This window comes from Salvelinus fontinalis, chromosome 15 (genome assembly GCF_029448725.1).
Source record: "Salvelinus fontinalis isolate EN_2023a chromosome 15, ASM2944872v1, whole genome shotgun sequence".
In the NCBI taxonomy this organism is placed as follows: Eukaryota; Metazoa; Chordata; class Actinopteri; order Salmoniformes; family Salmonidae; genus Salvelinus; species Salvelinus fontinalis.
In genome coordinates this window covers 16,002,171-16,027,836 of record NC_074679.1, presented here as the reverse complement: position 1 = coordinate 16,027,836, position 25,666 = coordinate 16,002,171, and the positions used below count along the sequence as shown (strand labels likewise).

The 25,666-nt window shown below is 49.4% G+C and overlaps 1 protein-coding gene across 2 annotated transcripts in view; it reads left to right on the top strand.

The window, feature by feature from the left end:
• Nucleotides 1-269: 269 nt before the first annotated feature.
• The window catches only part of LOC129811468 (uncharacterized), a 103,024-nt gene continuing 77,627 nt past the window's right edge, over nt 270-25,666 (top strand). For both annotated transcript variants that reach the window (XM_055862801.1, XM_055862800.1), the window contains exon 1: nt 270-932. In XM_055862801.1, coding sequence (XP_055718776.1) covers nt 550-932 — 383 coding nt within the window. In that variant the 5' untranslated portion in view covers nt 270-549. The remainder of the gene's footprint in view (nt 933-25,666) is intronic.

Sequence of the window (25,666 nt, the reverse complement as noted above, 5' to 3'; positions counted from 1 at the left end):
TTCAACCATAGAGAATGATAGAGACAGAATTCTTATATAGGTTTATTATTGCGTCTGTAAGCGCATGGGAAACACCAATGGGGCATTCTCCATTTTATAGAAGTCCATTTAAATTTTTTTACGATTGGCTGATCCCTCCTGGTGAGCCAATGAAGTTGAAATGTCCCACCCAGTTGAAATGGTGGAAGACCTCAATGGCGCTGCTCATTCGACGACAGCCTTTTGGCCACTAGAGACCTCTATCATTGTCTATGGTTTGAACAATTCTGACTGCAGAGAGGGGGGCGCGGAGAGGCGCGTCGTACGGGCCATAGCCTTATTAGCATAGCCGAGCATACGCCACGAAACACATGCTGGGGCAACGAACTGTGAGGACACTCCAGACAGACCGAACAATACCGACAACTTAAAGGACACAATAATGCCGAGCCGTCCACCCCGCGACTAGGCTGGGCGGCTAGCTGTGCATCTCTGAGAGACGCTGAGGGATCATACAATTTCCACGTTTAGATTTGAGCCTGTCTCCTCCTCTGTTGTGTTTATTTGGACATGTCCTCGCTAAATATAGACGACGAGGACCAGAGATGGGTTCCTACACACGTCCAGGTCACCGTTCTGCGGGGCAGGGGCTTGCGGGCAAAGGGCAAACACGGTACCAGCGACGTCTACACCATAATCCAGGTGGGCAAGGAGAAATACTCCACTTGTGTTCTGGAAAAGACCACTGCTCCCGAATGGAAGGAGGAATGTTCTTTCGAGTTGTTACCGGGTGTTCTGGAGCAGGTTGGGGACGGGGGCGCCTACCCTCCTGGGAGCAGCGACTTGGTCCTGACGGTGATGCACCGGGCGCTCATAGGACTGGACGTGTTTCTGGGCCAAGCTGTCATCCCCCTGGATAAGGTGTTTCAGGACAGAATATGCATGAAAAACGAGTAGGTTTCATTTTTGAGGTTTGAAGTATTTTGCTGTATATTCCATTTGATTTCAGCGCTTTCGGGGAGATACAAGAGAACACCGGCCCTGTCTTGCACGGTGGTCTGTTCTAGAAAGAGTCTCGTAGTGTTTCAAAGAGAGAGAGATTTTAACTCGAAAGCCTTACGTTCTACAACACATTAGTCAACTTTACCTTTCTTTATTTGGGGTTTAGAGGGTTTATTCTAAAGTTGACTTCTATAAACACAGCAACTGTCAGCTCATGCTGCAGCTTCAACCCCAGGGCCTCTGCACTACCAGACACGCCCTCTACATGCAGCCAGACATCACAACTAGTTTGTCAAACGGACTATGAAGAGGGGACTATGCTACTTGATAGCCATTCTAGACAGCCATGTTATTACTTTTCAGGTTGTGTAAGGCTACAGGAGATTAGCCTACAGAGCTGGGCTATGATGAGGGAGGTTAGCCTACAGAGCTGGGCTATGATGAGGGAGGTTAGTCTACAGAGCTGGGCTATGATGAGGGAGGTTAGCCTACAGAGCTGGGCTATGATGAGGGAGGTTAGCCTACAGAGCTGGGCTATGATGAGGGAGGTTAGCCTACAGAGCTGGGCTATGATGAGGGAGGTTAGCCTACAGAGCTGGGCTATGATGAGGGAGGTTAGCCTACAGAGCTGGGCTATGATGAGGGAGATTAGCCTACAGAGCTGGGCTATGATGAGGGAGGTTAGCCTACAGAGCTGGGCTATGATGAGGGAGGTTAGCCTACAGAGCTGGGCTATGATGAGGGAGGTTAGCCTACAGAGCTGGGCTTTGATGAGGGAGATTAGCCTAGAGAGCTGGGCTATGATGAGGGAGATTAGCCTAGAGAGCTGGGCTATGATGAGGGAGATTAGCCTACAGAGCTGGGCTATGATGAGGGAGGTTAGCCTACAGAGCTGGGCTATGATGAGGGAGGTTCGCCTACAGAGCTTGGCTATGATGAGGGAGGTTAGCCTACAGAGCTGGGCTATGATGAGGGAGGTTAGCCTACAGAGCTGGGCTATGATGAGGGAGGTTAGCCTACAGAGCTGGGCTATGATGAGGGAGGTTAGCCTACAGAGCTGGGCTATGATGAGGGAGGTTAGTTTACAGAGCTGGGCTATGATGAGGGAGGTTAGCCTACAGAGCTGGGCTATGATGAGGGAGGTTAGCCTACAGAGCTGGGCTATGATGAGGGAGGTTAGCCTACAGAGCTGGGCTATGATGAGGGAGGTTAGCCTACAGAGCTGGGCTATGATGAGGGAGGTTAGCCTACAGAGCTGGGCTATGATGAGGGAGGTTAGCCTACAGAGCTGGGCTATGATGAGGGAGGTTAGCCTACAGAGCTGGGCTATGATGAGGGAGGTTAGCCTACAGAGCTGGGCTATGATGAGGGAGATTAGCCTACAGAGCTGGGCTATGATGAGGGAGGTTAGCCTACAGAGCTGGGCTATGATGAGGGAGGTTGGCCTACAGAGCTGGGCTATGATGAGGGAGGTTAGCCTACAGAGCTGGGCTATGATGAGGGAGATTAGCCTAGAGAGCTGGGCTATGATGAGGGAGGTTAGCCTACAGAGCTGTGCTATGATGAGGGAGATTAGCCTACAGAGCTGGGCTATGATGAGGGAGGTTAGCCTACAGAGCTGGGCTATGATGAGGGAGGTTAGCCTACAGAGCTGGGCTATGATGAGGGAGGTTCGCCTACAGAGCTTGGCTATGATGAGGGAGGTTAGCCTACAGAGCTGGGCTATGATGAGGGAGGTTAGCCTACAGAGCTGGGCTATGATGAGGGAGGTTAGCCTACAGAGCTGGGCTATGATGAGGGAGGTTAGCCTACAGAGCTGGGCTATGATGAGGGAGGTTAGCCTACAGAGCTTGGCTATGATGAGGGAGGTTAGCATACAGAGCTGGGCTATGATGAGGGAGTTTAGCCTACAGAGCTGGGCTATGATGAGGGAGTTTAGCCTACAGAGCTGGGCTATGATGAGGGAGGTTAGCCTACAGAGCTAGGCTATGATGAGGGAGGTTAGCCTACAGAGCTGGGCTATGATGAGGGAGGTTAGCCTACAGAGCTGGGCTATGATGAGGGAGGTTGGCCTACAGAGCTGGGCTATGATGAGGGAGGTTAGCCTACAGAGCTGTGCTATGATGAGGGAGGTTAGCCTACAGAGCTGGGCTATGATGAGGGAGATTAGCCTAGAGAGCTGGGCTATGATGAGGGAGGTTAGCCTACAGAGCTGGGCTATGATGAGGGAGGTTAGCCTACAGAGCTGGGCTATGATGAGGGAGGTTAGCCTACAGAGCTGGGCTATGATGAGGGAGGTTAGCCTACAGAGCTTGGCTATGATGAGGGAGGTTAGCCTACAGAGCTGGGCTATGATGAGGGAGGTTAGCCTACAGAGCTGGGCTATGATGAGGGAGGTTAGCCTACAGAGCTGGGCTATGATGAGGGAGGTTAGCCTACAGAGCTGGGCTATGATGAGGGAGTTTAGCCTACAGAGCTGGGCTATGATGAGGGAGGTTAGCCTACAGAGCTGGGCTATGATGAGGGAGGTTAGCCTACAGAGCTGGGCTATGATGAGGGAGGTTGGCCTACAGAGCTGGGCTATGATGAGGGAGGTTAGCCTACAGAGCTGTGCTATGATGAGGGAGATTAGCCTAGAGAGCTGTGCTATGATGAGGGAGGTTAGCCTACAGAGCTGGGCTATGATGAGGGAGGTTAGCCTATAGAGCTGGGCTATGATGAGGGAGGTTAGCCTACAGAGCTGGGCTATGGTGAGGGAGGTTAGCCTACAGAGCTGGGCTATGGTGAGGGAGGTTAGCCTACAGAGCTGGGCTATGATGAGGGAGGTTAGCCTACAGAGCTGGGCTATGGTGAGGGAGGTTAGCCTACAGAGCTTGGCTATGATGAGGGAGGTTAGCCTACAGAGCTGGGCTATGATGAGGGAGGTTAGCCTACAGAGCTGGGCTATGATGAGGGAGGTTAGCCTACAGAGCTGGGCTATGATGAGGGAGTTTAGCCTACAGAGCTGGGCTATGATGAGGGAGGTTAGCCTACAGAGCTGGGCTATGATGAGGGAGGTTAGCCTACAGAGCTGGGCTATGATGAGGGAGGTTGGCCTACAGAGCTGGGCTATGATGAGGGAGGTTAGCCTACAGAGCTGTGCTATGATGAGGGAGATTAGCCTAGAGAGCTGTGCTATGATGAGGGAGGTTAGCCTACAGAGCTGGGCTATGATGAGGGAGGTTAGCCTATAGAGCTGGGCTATGATGAGGGAGGTTAGCCTACAGAGCTGGGCTATGGTGAGGGAGGTTAGCCTACAGAGCTGGGCTATGGTGAGGGAGGTTAGCCTACAGAGCTGGGCTATGATGAGGGAGGTTAGCCTACAGAGCTGGGCTATGATGAGGGAGGTTAGCCTACAGAGCTGGTCTATGATGAGGGAGGTTAGCCTACAGAGCTGGGCTATGATGAGGGAGGTTAGCCTACAGAGCTGGGCTATGATGAGGGAGGTTAGCCTACAGAGCTGGGCTATGATGAGGGAGGTTAGTTTACAGAGATGGGCTATGATGAGGGAGGTTAGTTTACAGAGCTGGGCTATGATGAGGGAGGTTAGCCCACAGAGCTGGGCTATGATGAGGGAGGTTAGCCCACAGAGCTGGGCTATGATGAGGGAGGTTAGCCCACAGAGCTGGGCTATGATGAGGGAGGTTAGTTTACAGAGCTGAGCTATGATGAGGGAGGTTAGCCTACAGAGCTGGGCTATGATGAGGGAGGTTAGCCTAGAGAGCTGGGCTATGATGAGGGAGGTTAGCCTACAGAGCTTGGCTATGATGAGGGACCTTAACCTACAGAGCTGGGCTATGATGAGGGAGGTTAGTTTACAGAGCTAGGCTATGATGAGGGAGGTTAGCCTACAGAGCTGGGCTATGATGAGGGAGGTTAGCTTACAGAGCTGGGCTTTGATGAGGGAGGTTAGCCTACAGCACTGGGCTATGATGAGGGAGGTTAGCCTACAGAGCTGGGCTATGATGAGGGAGGTTAGCTTACAGAGCTGGGCTATGATGAGGGAGGTTAGTCTACAGAACTGGGCTATGATGAGGGAGGTTAGCCTACAGAGCTGGGCTATGATGAGGGAGGTTAGTTTACAGAGCTGGGCTATGATGAGGGAGGTTAGCCTAGAGAGCTGGGCTATGATGAGGGAGGTTAGCCTGCAGAGCTGGGCTATGATGAGGGAGGTTAGTTTACAGAGCTGGGCTATGATGAGGGAGGTTAGCCTACAGAGCTGGGCTATGATGAGGGAGGTTAGCTCACAGAGCTGAGCTATGATGAGGGAGGTTAGCCTACAGAGCTGGGCTATGATGAGGGAGGTTAGCCTACAGAGCTGGGCTATGATGAGGGAGGTTAGTTTACAGAGCTGGGCTATGATGAGGGAGGTTAGTTTACAGAGCTGGGCTATGATGAGGGAGGTTAGTTTACAGAGCTGGGCTATGATGAGGGAGGTTAACCTACAGAGCTGGGCTATGATGAGGGAGGTTAGCCTACAGAGCTGGGCTATGATGAGGGAGGATAGTCTACAGAGCTGGGCTATGATGAGGGAGGTTAGCCTAGAGAGCCGGGCTATGATGAGGGAGGTTAGCCTACAGAGCTGGGCTATGATGAGGGAGGTTAGCCTACAGAGCTGGGCTACGATGAGGGAGGTTAGTTTACAGAGCTGGGCTATGATGAGGGAGGTTAGCCTACAGAGCTGGGCTATGATGAGGGAGGTTAGCCTACAGAGCTGGGCTATGATGAGGGAGGTTAGCCTAGAGAGCCGGGCTATGATGAGGGAGGTTAGCCTACAGAGCTGGGCTATGATGAGGGAGGTTAGCCTACAGAGCTGGGCTATGATGAGGGAGGTTAGTTTACAGAGCTGGGCTATGATGAGGGAGGTTAGCCTACAGAGCTGGGCTATGATGAGGGAGGTTAGTTTACAGAGCTGGGCTATGATGAGGGAGGTTAGCCTACAGAGCTGTGCTATGATGAGGGAGAGTAGCCTACAGAGCTGGGCAATGATGAGGGAGGTTAGCCTACAGAGCTGGGCTATGATGATGGAGGTTAGCCTACAGAGCTGGGCTATGATGAGGGAGGTTAGCCTACAGAGCTGGGCTATGATGAGGGAGATTAGCCTAGAGAGCTGGGCTATGATGAGGGAGATTAGCCTAGAGAGCTGGGCTATGACGGGGGAGGTTAGCCTACAGAGCTGTGCTATGATGAGGGAGATTAGCCTACAGAGCTGGGCTATGATGAGGGAGGTTAGCCTACAGAGCTGGGCTATGATGAGGGAGGTTAGCCTACAGAGCTGGGCTATGATGAGGGAGGTTCGCCTACAGAGCTTGGCTATGATGAGGGAGGTTAGCCTACAGAGCTGGGCTATGATGAGGGAGGTTAGCCTACAGAGCTGGGCTATGATGAGGGAGGTTAGCCTACAGAGCTGGGCTATGATGAGGGAGGTTAGCCTACAGAGCTGGGCTATGATGAGGGAGGTTCGCCTACAGAGCTTGGCTATGATGAGGGAGGTTAGCCTACAGAGCTGGGCTATGATGAGGGAGGTTAGCCTACAGAGCTGGGCTATGATGAGGGAGTTTAGCCTACAGAGCTGGGCTATGATGAGGGAGGTTAGCCTACAGAGCTAGGCTATGATGAGGGAGGTTAGCCTACAGAGCTGGGCTATGATGAGGGAGGTTAGCCTACAGAGCTGGGCTATGATGAGGGAGGTTGGCCTACAGAGCTGGGCTATGATGAGGGAGGTTAGCCTACAGAGCTGTGCTATGATGAGGGAGATTAGCCTAGAGAGCTGGGCTATGATGAGGGAGGTTAGCCTACAGAGCTGGGCTATGATGAGGGAGATTAACCTACAGAGCTGGGCTATGATGAGGGAGGTTAGCCTACAGAGCTGGGCTATGGTGAGGGAGGTTAGCCTACAGAGCTGGGCTATGGTGAGGGAGGTTAGCCTACAGAGCTGGGCTATGGTGAGGGAGGTTAGCCTACAGAGCTGGGCTATGGTGAGGGAGGTTAGCCTACAGAGCTGGGCTATGATGAGGGAGGTTAGCCTACAGAGCTGGGCTATGATGAGGGAGGTTAGCCTAGAGAGCTGGGCTATGATGAGGGAGATTAGCCTAGAGAGCTGGGCTATGATGAGGGAGGTTAGCCTACAGAGCTGGGCTATGATGAGGGAGATTAGCCTAGAGAGCTGGGCTATGATGAGGGAGGTTAGCCTACAGAGCTGGGCTATGATGAGGGAGGTTAGCCTACAGAGCTGGGCTATGATAAGGGAGGTTAGCCTACAGAGCTGGGCTATGATGAGGGAGGTTAGCCTACAGAGCTGGGCTATGATGAGGGAGGTTAGCCTACAGAGCTTGGCTATGATGAGGGAGGTTAGCCTACAGAGCTGGGCTATGATGAGGGAGGTTAGCCTACAGAGCTGGGCTATGATGAGGGAGGTTAGCCTACAGAGCTGGGCTATGATGAGGGAGTTTAGCCTACAGAGCTGGGCTATGATGAGGGAGGTTAGCCTACAGAGCTGGGCTATGATGAGGGAGGTTAGCCTACAGAGCTGGGCTATGATGAGGGAGGTAGGCCTACAGAGCTGGGCTATGATGAGGGAGGTTAGCCTACAGAGCTGTGCTATGATGAGGGAGATTAGCCTAGAGAGCTGTGCTATGATGAGGGAGGTTAGCCTACAGAGCTGGGCTATGATGAGGGAGGTTAGCCTATAGAGCTGGGCTATGGTGAGGGAGGTTAGCCTACAGAGCTGGGCTATGGTGAGGGAGGTTAGCCTACAGAGCTGGGCTATGGTGAGGGAGGTTAGCCTACAGAGCTGGGCTATGATGAGGGAGGTTAGCCTACAGAGCTGGGCTATGATGAGGGAGGTTAGCCTACAGAGCTGGTCTATGATGAGGGAGGTTAGCCTACAGAGCTGGGCTATGATGAGGGAGGTTAGCCTACAGAGCTGGGCTATGATGAGGGAGGTTAGCCTACAGAGCTGGGCTATGATGAGGGAGGTTAGTTTACAGAGATGGGCTATGATGAGGGAGGTTAGTTTACAGAGCTGGGCTATGATGAGGGAGGTTAGCCCACAGAGCTGGGCTATGATGAGGGAGGTTAGCCCACAGAGCTGGGCTATGATGAGGGAGGTTAGCCCACAGAGCTGGGCTATGATGAGGGAGGTTAGCCCACAGAGCTGGGCTATGATGAGGGAGGTTAGTTTACAGAGCTGAGCTATGATGAGGGAGGTTAGCCTACAGAGCTGGGCTATGATGAGGGAGGTTAGCCTAGAGAGCTGGGCTATGATGAGGGAGGTTAGCCTACAGAGCTTGGCTATGATGAGGGACCTTAACCTACAGAGCTGGGCTATGATGAGGGAGGTTAGTTTACAGAGCTAGGCTATGATGAGGGAGGTTAGCCTACAGAGCTGGGCTATGATGAGGGAGGTTAGCTTACAGAGCTGGGCTTTGATGAGGGAGGTTAGCCTACAGCACTGGGCTATGATGAGGGAGGTTAGCCTACAGAGCTGGGCTATGATGAGGGAGGTTAGCTTACAGAGCTGGGCTATGATGAGGGAGGTTAGTCTACAGAACTGGGCTATGATGAGGGAGGTTAGCCTACAGAGCTGGGCTATGATGAGGGAGGTTAGTTTACAGAGCTGGGCTATGATGAGGGAGGTTAGCCTAGAGAGCTGGGCTATGATGAGGGAGGTTAGCCTAGAGAGCTGGGCTATGATGAGGGAGGTTAGTTTACAGAGCTGGGCTATGATGAGGGAGGTTAGTTTACAGAGCTGGGCTATGATGAGGGAGGTTAGTTTACAGAGCTGGGCTATGATGAGGGAGGTTAACCTACAGAGCTGGGCTATGATGAGGGAGGTTAGCCTACAGAGCTGGGCTATGATGAGGGAGGATAGTCTACAGAGCTGGGCTATGATGAGGGAGGTTAGCCTAGAGAGCCGGGCTATGATGAGGGAGGTTAGCCTACAGAGCTGGGCTATGATGAGGGAGGTTAGCCTACAGAGCTGGGCTATGATGAGGGAGGTTAGTTTACAGAGCTGGGCTATGATGAGGGAGGTTAGCCTACAGAGCTGGGCTATGATGAGGGAGGTTAGCCTACAGAGCTGGGCTATGATGAGGGAGGTTAGCCTAGAGAGCCGGGCTATGATGAGGGAGGTTAGCCTACAGAGCTGGGCTATGATGAGGGAGGTTAGCCTACAGAGCTGGGCTATGATGAGGGAGGTTAGTTTACAGAGCTGGGCTATGATGAGGGAGGTTAGCCTACAGAGCTGTGCTATGATGAGGGAGAGTAGCCTACAGAGCTGGGCAATGATGAGGGAGGTTAGCCTACAGAGCTGGGCTATGATGAGGGAGGTTAGCCTACAGAGCTGGGCTATGATGAGGGAGGTTAGCCTACAGAGCTGGGCTATGATGAGGGAGGTTAGCCTACAGAGCTGGGCTATGATGAAGGAGGTTAGCCTACAGAGCTGGGCTATGATGATGGAGGTTAGCCTACAGAGCTGGGCTATGATGATGGAGGTTAGCCTACAGAGCTGGGCTATGATGGAGGTTAGCCTACAGAGCTGGGCTATGATGAGGGAGGTTAGCCTACAGAGCTGGGCTATGATGAGGGAGGTTAGCCTACAGAGCTGGGCTATGATGATGGAGGTTAGCCTACAGAGCTGGGCTATGATGGAGGTTAGCCTACAGAGCTGGGCTATGATGGAGGTTAGCCTACAGAGCTGGGCTATAATGAGGGAGGTTAACCTACAGAGCTGGACTGAGGGAGGTCTGTTTTTCTTACCTGAAATGTGGGCCTAATTCTGTTCTATGCAGAGAGTAATTCTACATTCCAGAGGTGGAATAACATGTTATTCTTCTGTAGTCTGTATTTTGGCCCCAGGCAGGACTATGGCAGGATGTGAAATTACTGGGGATTAGAGTTTGTCCCAATTCTCAGGATAATCCACTGGTCTCATGGCCTGAAAGCTCTTATCTGCTTCCCAAATGGAACACTATTTACTTTATAGTGGAATACTGTTGACCAGGGCCCGTGGGGGGTGGAGCCTGACCAGGGCCCGTCGGGGGGTGGAGCCTGACCAGGGCCCGTGGGGGGGGTGGAGCCTGACCAGGGCCCGTGGGGGGTGGAGCCTGACCAGGTTCTGTGGGGGGTGGAGCCTGACCAGGGCCCGTCGGGGGGTGGAGCCTGACCAGGGCCCGTGGGGGGGGTGGAGCCTGACCAGGGCCCGTGGGGGGTGGAGCCTGACTGGGGCCCGTTGGGGGGGGGTGGAGCCTGACCAGGGCCCGTTTGGGGGGGGTGGAGCCTGACCAGGGCCCGTGGGGGGGGTGGAGCCTGACCAGGGCCCGTGGGGGGGGTGGAGCCTGACCAGGGCCCGTGGGGGGTGGAGCCTGACCAGGTTCTGTGGGGGGTGGAGCCTGCCTGGGGCCTGACTGACTGACAGTAATATTGTCACCTCCCATTCAGTTCTTTGTGCTCAGGCCTGTCATATCAGCTGTCCACTGTTTGAGGAATTTTGGTCACTAATTTAGGAGACCATTCGTTATGAAAAGCTGACGTCTTGTATTTGACATGTCATTGACTAAACACTGATGGACCTCAAGATAAACATGTCGACAAACCTTTAATACAGTGGTCAGTTAGACTGGTAGACCTTTAATACAGTGGTCAGTTAGACTGGTAGACCTTTAATACAGTGGTCAGTTAGACTGGTAGACCTTTAATACAGTGGTCAGTTAGACTGGTAGACCTTTAATACAGTGGTCAGTTAGACTGGTAGACCTTTAATACAGTGGTCAGTTAGACTGGTAGACCTTTAATACAGTGGTCAGTTAGACTGGTAGACCTTTAATACAGTGGTCAGTTAGACTGGAAGACCTTTAATACAGTGGTCAGTTAGACTGGAAGACCTTTAATACAGTGGTCAGTTAGACTGGTAGACCTTTAATACAGTGGTCAGTTAGACTGGTAGACCTTTAATACAGTGGTCAGTTAGACTGGTAGACCTTTAATACAGTGGTCAGTTAGACTGGAAGACCTTTAATACAGTGGTCAGTTAGACTGGTAGACCTTTAATACAGTGGTCAGTTAGACTAGTAGACAGGCTAGTAGCAGTGTCCCTTTCTCCATAGGTTAACATATGATAGGAGTCCATAGGAAGGATATCCGAATGATGTTGGGAAACCTCTCTCTTTCTCTTCCCTTCAGTCTGTCCGTCCTTGTAAACAACATAGCATGTGTAGGCTGTACCATTTACCATAATTGAAGATGAAATGTAGTCTGGGCCCAGATCTGTTTGTGCTCATTGTGATTGGGAGTCCCATAGGGCTGCTCACAATTGGCCCAGCGTCGTCCGGGTTTGGCCCGGGGTAGGCCGTCATTGTAAATAAGAATGTGTTCTTGTTTGACTTGCCTAGTTAAATAAAGATGACATGTCATGTTTGGCATGCCAATCAGTGACAGACTGGCATTCGGGCCACGTTAAATGGCAGGAGAGGATAATCCTAAAGATTTTGATGAGAGGTCAGTTGTCATTGTTGTGCGTAGTTGTAGTGACGACCCGGGCCTGCCTCATGCTATTAGGTAATATACGTTGTAGTGACGACCCGGGCCTGCCTCATACTATTAGGTAATATACGTTGTAGTGACGACCCGGGCCTGCCTCATACTATTAGGTGATGTACGTTGTAGTGACGACCCGGGCCTGCCTCATACTATTAGGTGATGTACGTTGTAGTGACGACCCGGGCCTGCCTCGTGCTATTAGGTAATATACGTTGTCGTGATGACCCGGGCCTGCCTCATACTATTAGGTGATGTACGTTGTAGTGACGACCCGGGCCTGCCTCGTGCTATTAGGTAATATACGTTTTAGTGACGACCCGCGCCTGCCTCATACTATTAGGTAATGTACGTTGTAGTGACGACCCGGGCCTGCCTCATGCTATTAGGTAATGTACGTTGTAGTGACGACCCGGGCCTGCCTCATACTATTAGGTAATATATGTTGTAGTGACGACCCGGGCCTGCCTCGTGCTATTAGGTAATATATGTTGTAGTGACGACCCGGGCCTGCCTCGTGCTATTAGGTAATATACGTTGTAGTGACGACCCGGGCCTGCCTCGTGCTATTAGGTAGTATACGTTGTAGTGACGACCCGGGCCTGCCTCGTACTATTAGGTAATATACGTTGTAGTGACGACCCGGGCCTGCCTCATACTATTAGGTAATATACGTTGTAGTGACGACCCGGGCCTGCCTCATACTATTAGGTAATGTACGTTGTAGTGACGACCCGGGCCTGCCTCATACTATTAGGTGATGTACGTTGTAGTGACGACCCGGGCCTGCCTCATACTATTAGGTAATATACGTTGTTGTGACGACCCGGGCCTGTCTCATACTATTAGGTAATATACGTTGTAGTGACGACCCGGGCCTGCCTCATACTATTAGGTAATATACGTTGTAGTGACGACCCGGGCCTGCCTCATACTATTAGGTGATGTACGTTGTAGTGACGACCCGGGCCTGCCTCATACTATTAGGTGATGTACGTTGTAGTGACGACCCGGGCCTGCCTCATACTATTAGGTGATGTACGTTGTAGTGACGACCCGGGCCTGCCTCATACTATTAGGTGATGTACGTTATAGTGATGACCCGGGCCTGCCTCATACTATTAGGTAATATACGTTGTAGTGACGACCCGGGCCTGCCTCATACTATTAGGTGATGTACGTTGTAGTGACGACCCGGGCCTGCCTCGTGCTATTAGGTAATATACGTTGTAGTGACGACCCGCGCCTGCCTCATACTATTAGGTGATGTACGTTGTAGTGACGACCCGGTCCTGCCTCATGCTATTAGGTGATGTACGTTGTAGTGACGACCCGGGCCTGCCTCATACTATTAGGTGATGTATGTTGTGGTGACGACCCGGGCCTGCCTCATACTATTAGGTAATATACGTTGTAGTGACGACCCGGGCCTGCCTCATACTATTAGGTAATATACGTTGTAGTGAGGACCCGGGCCTGCCTCATACTATTAGGTAATATACGTTGTAGTGACGACCCGGGCCTGCCTCATACTATTAGGTGATGTACGTTGTAGTGACGACCCGGGCCTGCCTCATACTATTAGGTGATGTACATTGTAGTGACGACCCGGGCCTGCCTCATACTATTAGGTGATGTACGTTGTAGTGATGACCCGGGCCTGCCTCATGCTATTAGGTAATGTACGTTGTAGTGACGACCCGGGCCTGCCTCGTGCTATTAGGTAATATACGTTGTAGTGACGACCCGCGCCTGCCTCATACTATTAGGTAATATACGTTGTAGTGACGACCCGGGCCTGCCTCGTGCTATTAGGTAATATACGTTGTAGTGACGACCCGCGCCTGCCTCATACTATTAGGTAATATACGTTGTAGTGACGACCCGGGCCTGCCTCGTGCTATTAGGTAATATACGTTGTAGTGACGACCCGGGCCTGCCTCGTGCTATTAGGTAATATACGTTGTAGTGACGACCCGGGCCTGCCTCGTGCTATTAGGTAATATACGTTTTAGTGACGACCCGCGCCTGCCTCATACTATTAGGTAATATACGTTGTAGTGACGACCCGGGCCTGCCTCATACTATTAGGTAATATACGTTGTAGTGACGACCCGGGCCTGCCTCGTGCTATTAGGTAATATACGTTGTAGTGACGACCCGGGCCTGCCTCATACTATTAGGTAATATACGTTGTAGTGACGACCCGGGCCTACTTCATACTATTAGGTAATATACGTTGTAGTGACGACCCGGGCCTGCCTCATACTATTAGGTAATATACGTTGTAGTGACGACCCGGGCCTGCCTCATACTATTAGGTAATATACGTTGTAGTGACGACCCGGGCCTGCCTCATACTATTAGGTAATATACGTTGTAGTGACGACCCGGGCCTACTTCATACTATTAGGTAATATACGTTGTAGTGACGACCCGGGCCTGCCTCATACTATTAGGTAATATACGTTGTAGTGACGACCCGGGCCTGCCTCATACTATTAGGTAATATACGTTGTAGTGACGACCCGGGCCTGCCTCATACTATTTGGTAATATACGTTGTAGTGACGACCCGGGCCTGCCTCGTGCTATTAGGTAATATAAAGTGCATTCGGAAAGTATTCAGACCCCTTTTCCCTTTCTCACATTTTGTTGTTGTTAAAGCCTGAATTGTAAAAATCCTCAATCTAACAATACCCAGTAACGACAAAGTAAAACAGGTTTTTAGAAAGATTAGCAAATTTGATGTCAGGTTTAAAATGTTTTTTTAATAAAAATAAAAAAAGTATTCAGACCCGTTGCTATGAGACTCAAAATTGAGCTCAGGTGCATCCTGTTTTCATTGATTATCCTTGAGATGTTTCTACAACTTGAATGGAGTCCACCTGTGGTAAATTCAATTGATTGGACATGATTTGGAAAGGCACACACCTGTCTATATAAGGTCCCACAGTTGACAGTGCATGTCAGAGCAAAAACCAAGCCAATTGTCCGTAGAGCTCCGAGACAGGATTGTGTCGAGCGACACATCTGGGGAAGGATACCAAAACATTTCTGCAGCATTGAAGGTCCCCAAGAACAGTGGCCTCCATCATTCTTAAATGGAAGAAGTTTGGAACCACCAAGACTCTTCCTAGTGCTGGCCGCCTGGCCAAACTGAGCAATCTGGGGAGAAGGGCCTTGGTCAGGGAGGTGACCAAGAACCCGATGGTCACTCTGACAGAGCTCTAGAGTTCCTCTGTGGAGATGGGAGAACCTTCCAGAAGGACAACCATCTCTGCAGCACTCCATCAATCAGGCCTGTATGGTAGAGTGGCCAGACGGAAGCCACTCCTCAGTAAAAGGTACATGACAACTCGCTTGGAGTTTTCCAAAAGGTACCTAAAGGACTCTGACAATGAGAAACAAGATTCTCTGGCCTGATGAAAGCAAGATTGAACTCTTTGGCCTGAATGCCAAGCATTACAGCTGGAGGAAACCTTGCACCATCCCTAAGGTGAAGCATGGTGGTGGCAGCATCATACTGTGGGGATGTTTTTCAGCGACAGGGACTGGGAGACTAGTCAGGATAGAGGCAAAGATGAACCGAGCAAAGTACAGAGATCCTTGATGAAAACCTGCTCCAGAGTGCTCAGGACCTCAGACTGGGGTGAAGGTTCACCTTCCAACAGGACAATGACCCTAAGCACACAGCCAAGGCAACACAAGCTTGTTGTGTGCCAAGCTTGTAACGTCATACCCAAGACCTGAGGCTGTAATCGCTGCCAATGTGCTTCAACAAAGTGCTGAGTAAAGGGTCTGAATACTTATGTAAATGTGATATTTCAGCTTTTTTGGGACTGTTAAAAAAAAAAAAAAAAAAAGTTATTGCCCCCTTTTTTGTGGTTTCCAATTGGTAGTTACAGTTTTGTCTCATCGCTGCAACTCCCGTACGAACTCTGGAGAGGCGAAGGTCGAGAGCAGGCGTCCTCCGAAACACTCCAACAACTGCTTCTTGACACAGCGCCTACTTAACCCTGGAAGCCAGCCGCACCAATGTGTCAGAGGAAACACCGTACACCTGGCGACCGTGTCAGCGTGCACTGCTCCCGGCCCGCCACAGGAGTCGCTAGTGCGCAATGGGACAAGGACATCCCTGCCTGCCAAACCCTCCCCTGACCTGTACGACGCTGGGCCAATTGTGCGCCGCCCCATGTGTCTCCCGGTCGCGAACCCACAATCTCTAGTGGCACAGCTACCACTGCGATGCAGTGTCTTACCGCTGCGATGCAGTGATCACTGCACCACTCGGGAGGCCCCCAAATTTGTTATACATTTGCAAAGATTTCTAAAACAATTTTTGCCTTGTCATTATAGGGCATTGTGATGTCATTATGGGGTATTGTGAGGTCATTATGGGGTATTGTGAGGTCATTATGGGGTCATTATGGGGTATTGTGAGGTCATTATGGGGTATTGTGATGTCATTATGGGGTATTGTGATGTCATTATGGGGTATTGTGTGTAGATTGCTGACAATTTTTATTTATTTAATCCATTTTAGAATAAGGCTGTAACGTAACAAACTTTGGAAAGGTCAAGGGGTCTGAATACTTTCTGAATGTGCTGTATATTCTAGCAGTGAGTGTGTTCATTCATATAGATTGATGGTGCGTATTGCAGGGAATGATGACCGAGGCGTGCCTGGACTCAGCTCTGCCAAAGACCTGTCACTTAACTATTTCTGATATTTATAAAGCCCTTACAGAGGAGGAGGGGCTTAATGTTGGCATAGCTCAGCCTCTGTTGGACACTGGGACATACTGTGTATTCCACAACCAGGGCACTGGGACGTACTGTGTATTCCAGTCATCCACCTCTAGCCATCTCTAGTCATCCACCTCTAGCCATCTCTAGTCATCCACCTCTAGCCATCTCTAGTCATCCACCTCCAGCCATCTCTAGTCATCCACCTCCAGCCATCTCTAGTCATCCACCTCCAGCCATCTCTAGTCATCCACCTCTAGCCATCTCTAGTCATCCACCTCCAGCCATCTCTAGTCATCCACTTCTAGCCATCTCTAGTCATCCACCTCTAGTCATCTCTAGTCATCCACTTCTAGCCATCTCTAGTCATCCACCTCTAGCCATCTCTAGTCATCCATCTCTAGTCATCCACCTCTATCCATCTCTAGTCATCCACCTCTAGCCATCTCTAGTCATCCATCTCTAGTCATCCATCTCTAGTCATCCACCTCCAGCCATCTCTAGTCATCCACCTCTAGCCATCTCTAGTCATCCATCTCTAGTCATCCATCTCTAGCCATAGTGGAGTGGTAACGCGCGTGCAAGCATTTGCTCCCGACGCCACTTCGGTACACTGCAGCATCCACCGAGAGGCTCTGGCTGCCAAGGGAATGCCTGACAGCTTGAAAGATGTTTTGGACACTACAGTGAAAATGGTTAACTTTGTTAAAGCAAGGCCCCTGAACTCTCGTGTATTTTCTGCATTATGCAATGACCTGGGCAGCGACCATGTAACGCTTTTACAACATACAGTTGGTTATCAAGGGGCAAAGTATTGACACATTTTTTTAAAGCTGAGACGAGCTTATTGTTTTCTTTACTGACCATAATTTTCACTTGTCTGACCGCTTGCATAATGTGAGTTTCTCACACGACTGTCTATCTGGATGATGTTGTTTATCTCCTGAATGATCTGAATCTAGGATTACAGAGACTCTCCCCAACTATATTCAATGTGCGGGACAAAATCGAGGCTATGATTAAGAAGTTGGAGCTCTTCTCTGTCTGCATTAACAAGGACAACACACAGGTCTTTCCATCATTGTATGATTTTTTTTTTGTGTGTGTGTGCAAATTAACTAAATTTAATCAGAAGCCACTGCCAGATTTCTGGATTGGCAAATCGCGCTGTTAATGCACTGATTCCCTTTGCAGCAACGTACCTATGTGAGAGTGGATTCTCAGCCCTCACTAGCATGTAAACTAAATACAGGCACAGACTGTGTGGAAAATGATTTAAGACTGAGACTCTCTCCAATACAACCCAACACTGCAGAGTTATGTGCGTCATTTCAAGCACACCCTTCTCATTAACCTGTGATGAGTTATTCACAATTTTAGATGAAGAAATAAGGTTTTATATGTAAGATGGTTGAATAAAGAGCAAAATGATTGATTATTATTATGTTCTTATTTGTGTCCTGGTCCTATAAGAGCTCTTTGTCACTTTCCACGAGCCGGGTTGTGGCAAAAACTCACTCTCATTCTTATGTTTAATAAATGTCTGTGGCAGGCTTACAATAATGTAAAAAAAAATTTGAGCGTACGCTGACCATGGTACTAGAGGGGGTACAGCTGGAGGTTGAATGTTTGAAGGGGTATGGTTTAATAACCACCGGTTTAGAGAATAAGAGGGATGAGGAAGATGTTGTAGATGGTTTATAGAATGAGGGAGGAGGAGGATGTTGTAGATGGTTTATAGAATGAGGGAGGAAGAGGAGGATGTGGTAGATGGTTTATAGAATGAGGGAGGAGGAGGATGGTGTAGATGGTTTATAGAATGAGAGGGAGGTGGATGTTGTAGATGGTTTATAGAATGACAGGGAGGAGGAGGATGTGGTAGATGGTTTATAGAATGAGGGAGGAGGAGGATGTGGTAGATGGTTTATAGAATGAGGGAGGAGGAGGATGTGGTAGATGGTTTATAGAATGAGGGAGGAGGAGGATGTGGTAGATGGTTTATAGAATGAGGGAGGAGGAGGATGTGGTAGATGGTTTATAGAATGAGGGAGGAGGAGGATGTGGTAGATGGTTTATAGAATGAGGGAGGAGGAGGATGTGGTAGATGGTTTATAGAATGAGGGAGGAGGAGGATGTGGTAGATGGTTTATAGAATGAGGGAGGAGGAGGATGTGGTAGATGGTTTATAGAATGAGGGAGGAGGAGGAGGAGGATGTTGTAGATGGTTTATAGAATGAGGGAGGAGGAGGATGTGGTAGATGGTTTATAGAATGAGGGAGGAGGAGGATGTGGTAGATGGTTTATAGAATGAGGGAGGAAGAGGAGGATGTGGTAGATGGTTTATAGAATGAGGGAGGAGGAGGATGTGGTAGATGGTTTATAGAATGAGGGAGGAGGAGGAGGATGTGGTAGATGGTTTATAGAATGAGGGAGGAGGAGGATGTGGTAGATGGTTTATAGAATGAGGGAGGAGGAGGATGTGGTAGATGGTTTATAGAATGAGGGAGGAGGAGGATGTTGTAGATGGTTTATAGAATGAGGGAGGAGGAGAATGTTGTAGATGGTTTATAGAATGAGGGAGGAGGAGGATGTTGTAGATGGTTTATAGAATTAGGGAGGAGGAGGTTGTTGTAGATGGTTTATAGAATGAGAGGGAGGAGGAGGATGTGGTAGATGGTTTATAGAATGAGAGGGATGAGGATGTTGTAGATGGTTTATAGAATGAGGGAGGAGGAGGATGTGGTAGATGGTTTATAGAATGAGGGAGGAGGAGGATGTTGTAGATGGTTTATAGAATGAGGGAGGAGGAGGATGTAGTAGATGGTTTATAGAATGAGAGGGAGGAGGAGGATGTGGTAGATGGTTTATAGAATGAGAGGGAGGAGGAGGAGGGTGTTGTAGATGGTTTATAGAATGCGGGAGGAGGAGGATGGTTTATAGAATGAGGGAGGAGGAGGATGGTTTATAGAATGAGGGAGGAGGAGGATGGTTTATAGAATGAGGGAGGAGGAGGATGGTTTATAGAATTAGGGAGGAGGAGGATGTTGTAGATGGTTTATAGAATGCGGGAGGAGGAGGATGGTTTATAGAATGAGAGGGAGGAGGATGGTTTATAGAATGAGGGAGGAGGAGGATGGTTTATAGAATGAGGGAGGAGGAGGATGGTTTATAGAATGAGGGAGGAGGAGGATGTGGTAGATGTACGTGCTCTATATGCATCATGCAGAACAGAACGATGCAATGCATCTTCATAGTGCAGGTTGAGGTCGAGAGAGATGTAGTTTATTAATCAATCCTGTCTGTCTGTCCTCCATTTCTACACTGCTAAACAACATGAACAAGCCTTTGCAATTAACTAGCCTGTCTTTTGAAAGAGTTAACCGCTATTCCACTCCATGATATAATATAACTAACTATATTGTGAGTGGTGAGCAGTAGTTCTTTTTTTTTCTTCTTTTTTTTACCTTTATTTAACTAGGCAAGTCAGCGAAGAACAAATTCTTATTTATAATGATGGCCTACACCGGCCAAACCCGGGCGACGCTGGGCCAATTGTACGGCGCCCTATGGGATTCCCAGTCACGCCGGCTGGGATACAGACTGGATAGTAGTGGGGGAGGGGCTCTCATCACATACAGATGTGGAATGTGTTTCTCCTCCCATTGTAATTTCTGACTTTACAGCCTGTCCCGCTGAGGAGGCTGTAGTTTACAGCCTGTCCCGCTGAGGAGGCTGTAGTTAACGGCCTGTCCCGCTGAGGAGGCTGTAGTTTACGGCCTGTCCCGCTGAGGAGGCTGTAGTTTACGGCCTGTCCCGCTGAGGAGGCTGTAGTTTACGGCCTGTCCCGCTGAGGAGGCTGTAGTTTACGGCCTGTCCCGCTGAGGAGGCTGTAGTTTACGGCCTGTCCCGCTGAGGAGGCTGTAGTTTACGGCCTGTCCCGCTGAGGAGGCTGTAGTTTACGGCCTGTCCCGCTGAGGAGGCTGTAGTTTACGGCCTGTCCCGCTGAGGAGGCTGTAGTTTACGGCCTGTCCCGCTGAGGAGGCTGTAGTTTACGGCCTGTCCCGCTGAGGAGGCTGTAGTTTACGGCCTGTCCCGCTGAGGAGGCTGTAGTTTACGGCCTGTCCCGCTGAGGAGGCTGTAGTTTACAGCCTGTCCCGCTGAGGAGGCTGTAGTTTACGGCCTGTCCCGCTGAGGAGGCTGTAGTTTACGGCCTGTCCCGCTGAGGAGGCTGTAGTTTACGGCCTGTCCCGCTGAGGAGGCTGTAGTTTACGGCCTGTCCCGCTGAGGAGGCTGTAGTTTACAGCCTGTCCCGCTGAGGACTCTGGTCAACAGTAGGGTACTATACTGTATAGGACTCTGGTCAACAGTAGGGCACTATACTGTAAAGGACTCTGGTCAACAGTAGGGCACTATACTGTATAGGACTCTGGTAAACAGTAGGGCACTATACTGTAAAGGACTGGTCAACAGTAGGGCACTATACTGTAAAGGACTGGTCAACAGTAGGGCACTATACTGTAAAGGATTCTGGTCAACAGTAGGGTACTATACTGTAAAGGACTCTGGTCAACAGTAGGGCACTATACTGTAAAGGACTCTGGTTAACAGTAGGGCACTATACTGTATAGGACTCTGGTTAACAGTAGGGCACTATACTGTAAAGGACTGGTCAACAGTAGGGCACTATACTGTAAAGGACTCTGGTCAACAGTAGGGCACTATACTGTAAAGGACTCTGGTCAACAGTAGGGCACTATACTGTAAAGGACTCTGGTCAACAGTAGGGCACTATACTGTAAAGGACTCTGGTCAACAGTAGGGCACTATACTGTAAAGGACTCTGGTCAACAGTAGGGTACTATACTGTAAAGGACTCTGGTCAACAGTAGGGCACTATACTGTATAGGACTCTGGTCAACAGTAGGGCACTATACTGTAAAGGTCTCTGGTCAACAGTAGGGCACTATACTGTAAAGGACTCTGGTCAACAGTAGGGCACTATACTGTAAAGGACTGGTCAACAGTAGGGTACTATACTGTAAAGGACTCTGGTCAACAGTAGGGCACTATACTGTAAAGGACTCTGGTCAACAGTAGGGCACTATACTGTAAAGGACTGGTCAACAGTAGGGTACTATACTGTATAGGACTCTGGTCAACAGTAGGGCACTATACTGTAAAGGACTCTGGTCAACAGTAGGGCACTATACTGTAAAGGACTGGTCAACAGTAGGGCACTATACTGTATAGGACTCTGGTCAACAGTAGGGCACTATACTGTAAAGGACTCTGGTTAACAGTCGGGCACTATACTGTATAGGACTCTGGTCAACAGTAGGGCACTATACTGTAAAGGACTCTGGTTAACAGTAGGGCACTATACTGTATAGGACTGGTCAACAGTAGGGCACTATACTGTAAAGGACTCTGGTTAACAGTAGGGCACTATACTGTAAAGGACTCTGGTCAACAGTAGGGCACTATACTGTATAGGACTCTGGTCAACAGTAGGGCACTATACTGTAAAGGACTCTGATCAACAGTAGGGCACTATACTGTAAAGCACTCTGGTCAACAGTAGGGCACTATACTGTATAGGACTCTGGTTAACAGTAGGGCACTATACTGTAAAGGACTCTGGTCAACAGTAGGGTACTATACTGTATAGGACTCTGGTTAACAGTAGGGCACTATACTGTAAAGGACTCTGGTCAACAGTAGGGCACTATACTGTAAAGGACTCTGGTCAACAGTAGGGCACTATACTGTAAAGGACTGGTCAACAGTAGAGCACTATACTGTATAGGACTCTGGTTAACAGTAGGGCACTATACTGTATAGGACTCTGGCCAACAGTAGGGCACTATACTGTAAAGGACTCTGGTTAACAGTAGGGCACTATACTGTAAAGGACTCTGGTCAACAGTAGGGCACTATACTGTAAAGGACTCTGGTCAACAGTAGGGCACTATACTGTATAGGACTCTGGCCAACAGTAGGGCACTATACTGTAAAGGACTCTGGTTAACAGTAGGGCACTATACTGCATAGGACTCTGGCCAACAGTAGGGCACTATACTGTAAAGGACTCTGGTTAACAGTAGGGCACTATACTGTAAAGGACTCTGGTCAACAGTAGGGCACTATACTGTAAAGGACTCTGGTCAACAGTAGGGCACTATACTGTAAAGGACTCTGGTCAACAGTATCTATGTCTGACTGATCCCACTGTACCAGAATAACAGACCCAGTTGATAGTTAGTTTGCTATGGGACGGACCCAGTTGGTAGTTAGTTTGCTATGGGCCGGACCCAGTAGATAGTTAGTTTGCTATGGGACGGACCCAGTTGGTAGTTAGTTTGCTATGGGACGGACCCAGTTGATAGTTAGTTTGCTATGGGACAGACCCAGTTGATAGTTAGTTTGCTATGGGACGGACCCAGTAGATAGTTAGTTTGCTATGGGACGGACCCAGTTGATAGTTAGTTTGCTATGGGACGGACCCAGTTGATAGTTAGTTTGCTATGGGACGGACCCAGTTGATAGTTAGTTTGCTATGGGACGGACCCAGTTGATAGTTAGTTTGCTATGGGACGGACCCAGTTGATAGTTAGTTTGCTATGGGACGGACCCAGTTGATAGTTAGTTTGCTATGGGACAGACCCAGTTGATAGTTAGTTTGCTATGGGACAGACCCAGTTGATAGTTAGTTTGCTATGGGACGGACCCAGTAGATAGTTAGTTTGCTATGGGACAGACCCAGTTGATAGTTAGTTTGCTATGGGACAGACCCAGTTGGTAGTTAGTTTGCTATGGGACGGACCCAGTAGATAGTTAGTTTGCTATGGGACTGACCCAGTTACTAGTTAGTTTGCTATGGGACGGACCCAGTTGATAGTTAGTTTGCTATGGGCCGGACCCAGTTGATAGTTAGTTTGCTATGGGACGGACCCAGTTGATAGTTAGTTTAGTTTGCTATGGGACGGACCCAGTTGATAGTTAGTTTGCTATGGGACGGACCCAGTAGATAGTTAGTTTGCTATGGGACGGACCCAGTTGATAGTTAGTTTGCTATGGGACTGACCCAGTTGATAGTTAGTTTGCTACGGGACAGACCCAGTTGATAGTTAGTTTGCTATGGGACGGACCCAGTTACTAGTTAGTTTGCTATGGGACGGACCCAGTAGATAGTTAGTTTGCTATGGGACAGACCCAGTTGATAGTTAGTTTGCTACGGGACAGACCCAGTTGATAGTTAGTTTGCTACGGGACGGACCCAGTTACTAGTTAGTTTGCTATGGGACGGACCCAGTTACTAGTTAGTTTGCTATGGGACGGACCCAGTAGATAGTTAGTTTGCTATGGGACAGACCCAGTAGATAGTTAGTTTGCTACGGGACGGACCCAGTTACTAGTTAGTTTGCTACGGGACGGACCCAGTTGATAGTTAGTTTGCTATGGGACGGACCCAGTTGATAGTTAGTTTGCTATGGGACGGACCCAGTTGATAGTTAGTTTGCTATGGGACGGACCCAGTTGATAGTTAGTTTAGTTTGCTATGGGACGGACCCAGTTGATAGTTAGTTTGCTACGGGACGGACCCAGTTGATAGTTAGTTTGCTATGGGCCGGACCCAGTTGATAGTTAGTTTGCTATGGGACGGACCCAGTTGATAGTTAGTTTGCTATGGGACGGACCCAGTAGATAGTTAGTTTGCTATGGGACGGACCCAGTTGGTAGTTAGTTTGCTATGGGACTGACCCAGTTGATAGTTAGTTTGCTATGGGACAGACCCAGTTGGTAGTTAGTTTGCTATGGGACGGACCCAGTTGATAGTTAGTTTGCTATGGGACGGACCCAGTAGATAGTTAGTTTGCTATGGGACTGACCCAGTTGGTAGTTAGTTTGCTATGGGACGGACCCAGTTGATAGTTAGTTTGCTATGGGACGGACCCAGTAGATAGTTAGTTTGCAATGGGACAGACCCAGTAGATAGTTAGTTTGCTATGGGACTGACCCAGTTGATAGTTAGTTTGCTACGGGACGGACCCAGTTGATAGTTAGTTTGCTATGGGACGGACCCAGTTGATAGTTAGTTTGCTATGGGACTGACCCAGTTGATAGTTAGTTTGCTTTGGGACGGACCCAGTTGATAGTTAGTTTGCTATGGGACGGACCCAGTAGATAGTTAGTTTGCTATGGGACTGACCCAGTTGGTAGTTAGTTTGCTACGGGCCGGACCCAGTAGATAGTTAGTTTGCTATGGGACAGACCCAGTTGATAGTTAGTTTGCTATGGGACGGACCCAGTTGGTAGTTAGTTTGCTATGGGACGGACCCAGTTGGTAGTTAGTTTGCTATGGGACGGACCCAGTTGGTAGTTAGTTTGCTATGGGACGGACCCAGTTGGTAGTTAGTTTGCTATGGGACGGACCCAGTAGATAGTTAGTTTGCTATGGGACAGACCCAGTTGATAGTTAGTTTGCAATGGGACAGACCCAGTTGATAGTTAGTTTGCTATGGGACTGACCCAGTAGATAGTTAGTTTGCTACGGGACGGACCCAGTAGATAGTTAGTTTGCTATGGGACGGACCCAGTTGATAGTTAGTTTGCTATGGGACGGACCCAGTTGATAGTTAGTTTGCTATGGGACGGACCCAGTTGATAGTTAGTTTGCTATGGGACGGACCCAGTTGATAGTTAGTTTGCTATGGGACGGACCCAGTAGATAGTTAGTTTGCTATGGGACGGACCCAGTTGATAGGTAGTTTGCTATGGGACGGACCCAGTAGATAATTAGTTTGCTATGGGACGGACCCAGTTGATAGGTAGTTTGCTATGGGACGGACCCAGTAGATAGTTAGTTTGCTATGGGACGGACCCAGTAGATAGTTAGTTTGCTATGGGACGGACCCAGTAGATAGTTAGTTTGCTACGGGACGGACCCAGTTGATAGTTAGTTTGCTATGGGACGGACCCAGTTGGTAGTTAGTTTGCTATGGGACGGACCCAGTAGATAGTTAGTTTAGTTTGCTATGGGACGGACCCAGTTGATAGTTAGTTTGCTATGGGACGGACCCAGTTGATAGTTAGTTTGCTATGGGACTGACCCAGTTGGTAGTTAGTTTGCTATGGGACGGACCCAGTTGATAGTTAGTTTGCTATGGGACGGACCCAGTTGGTAGTTAGTTTGCTATGGGACGGACCCAGTAGATAGTTAGTTTGCTATGGGACGGACCCAGTAGATAGTTAGTTTGCTATGGGACGGACCCAGTAGATAGTTAGTTTGCTATGGGACGGACCCAGTTGATAGTTAGTTTGCTATGGGACGGACCCAGTTGATAGTTAGTTTGCTATGGGAC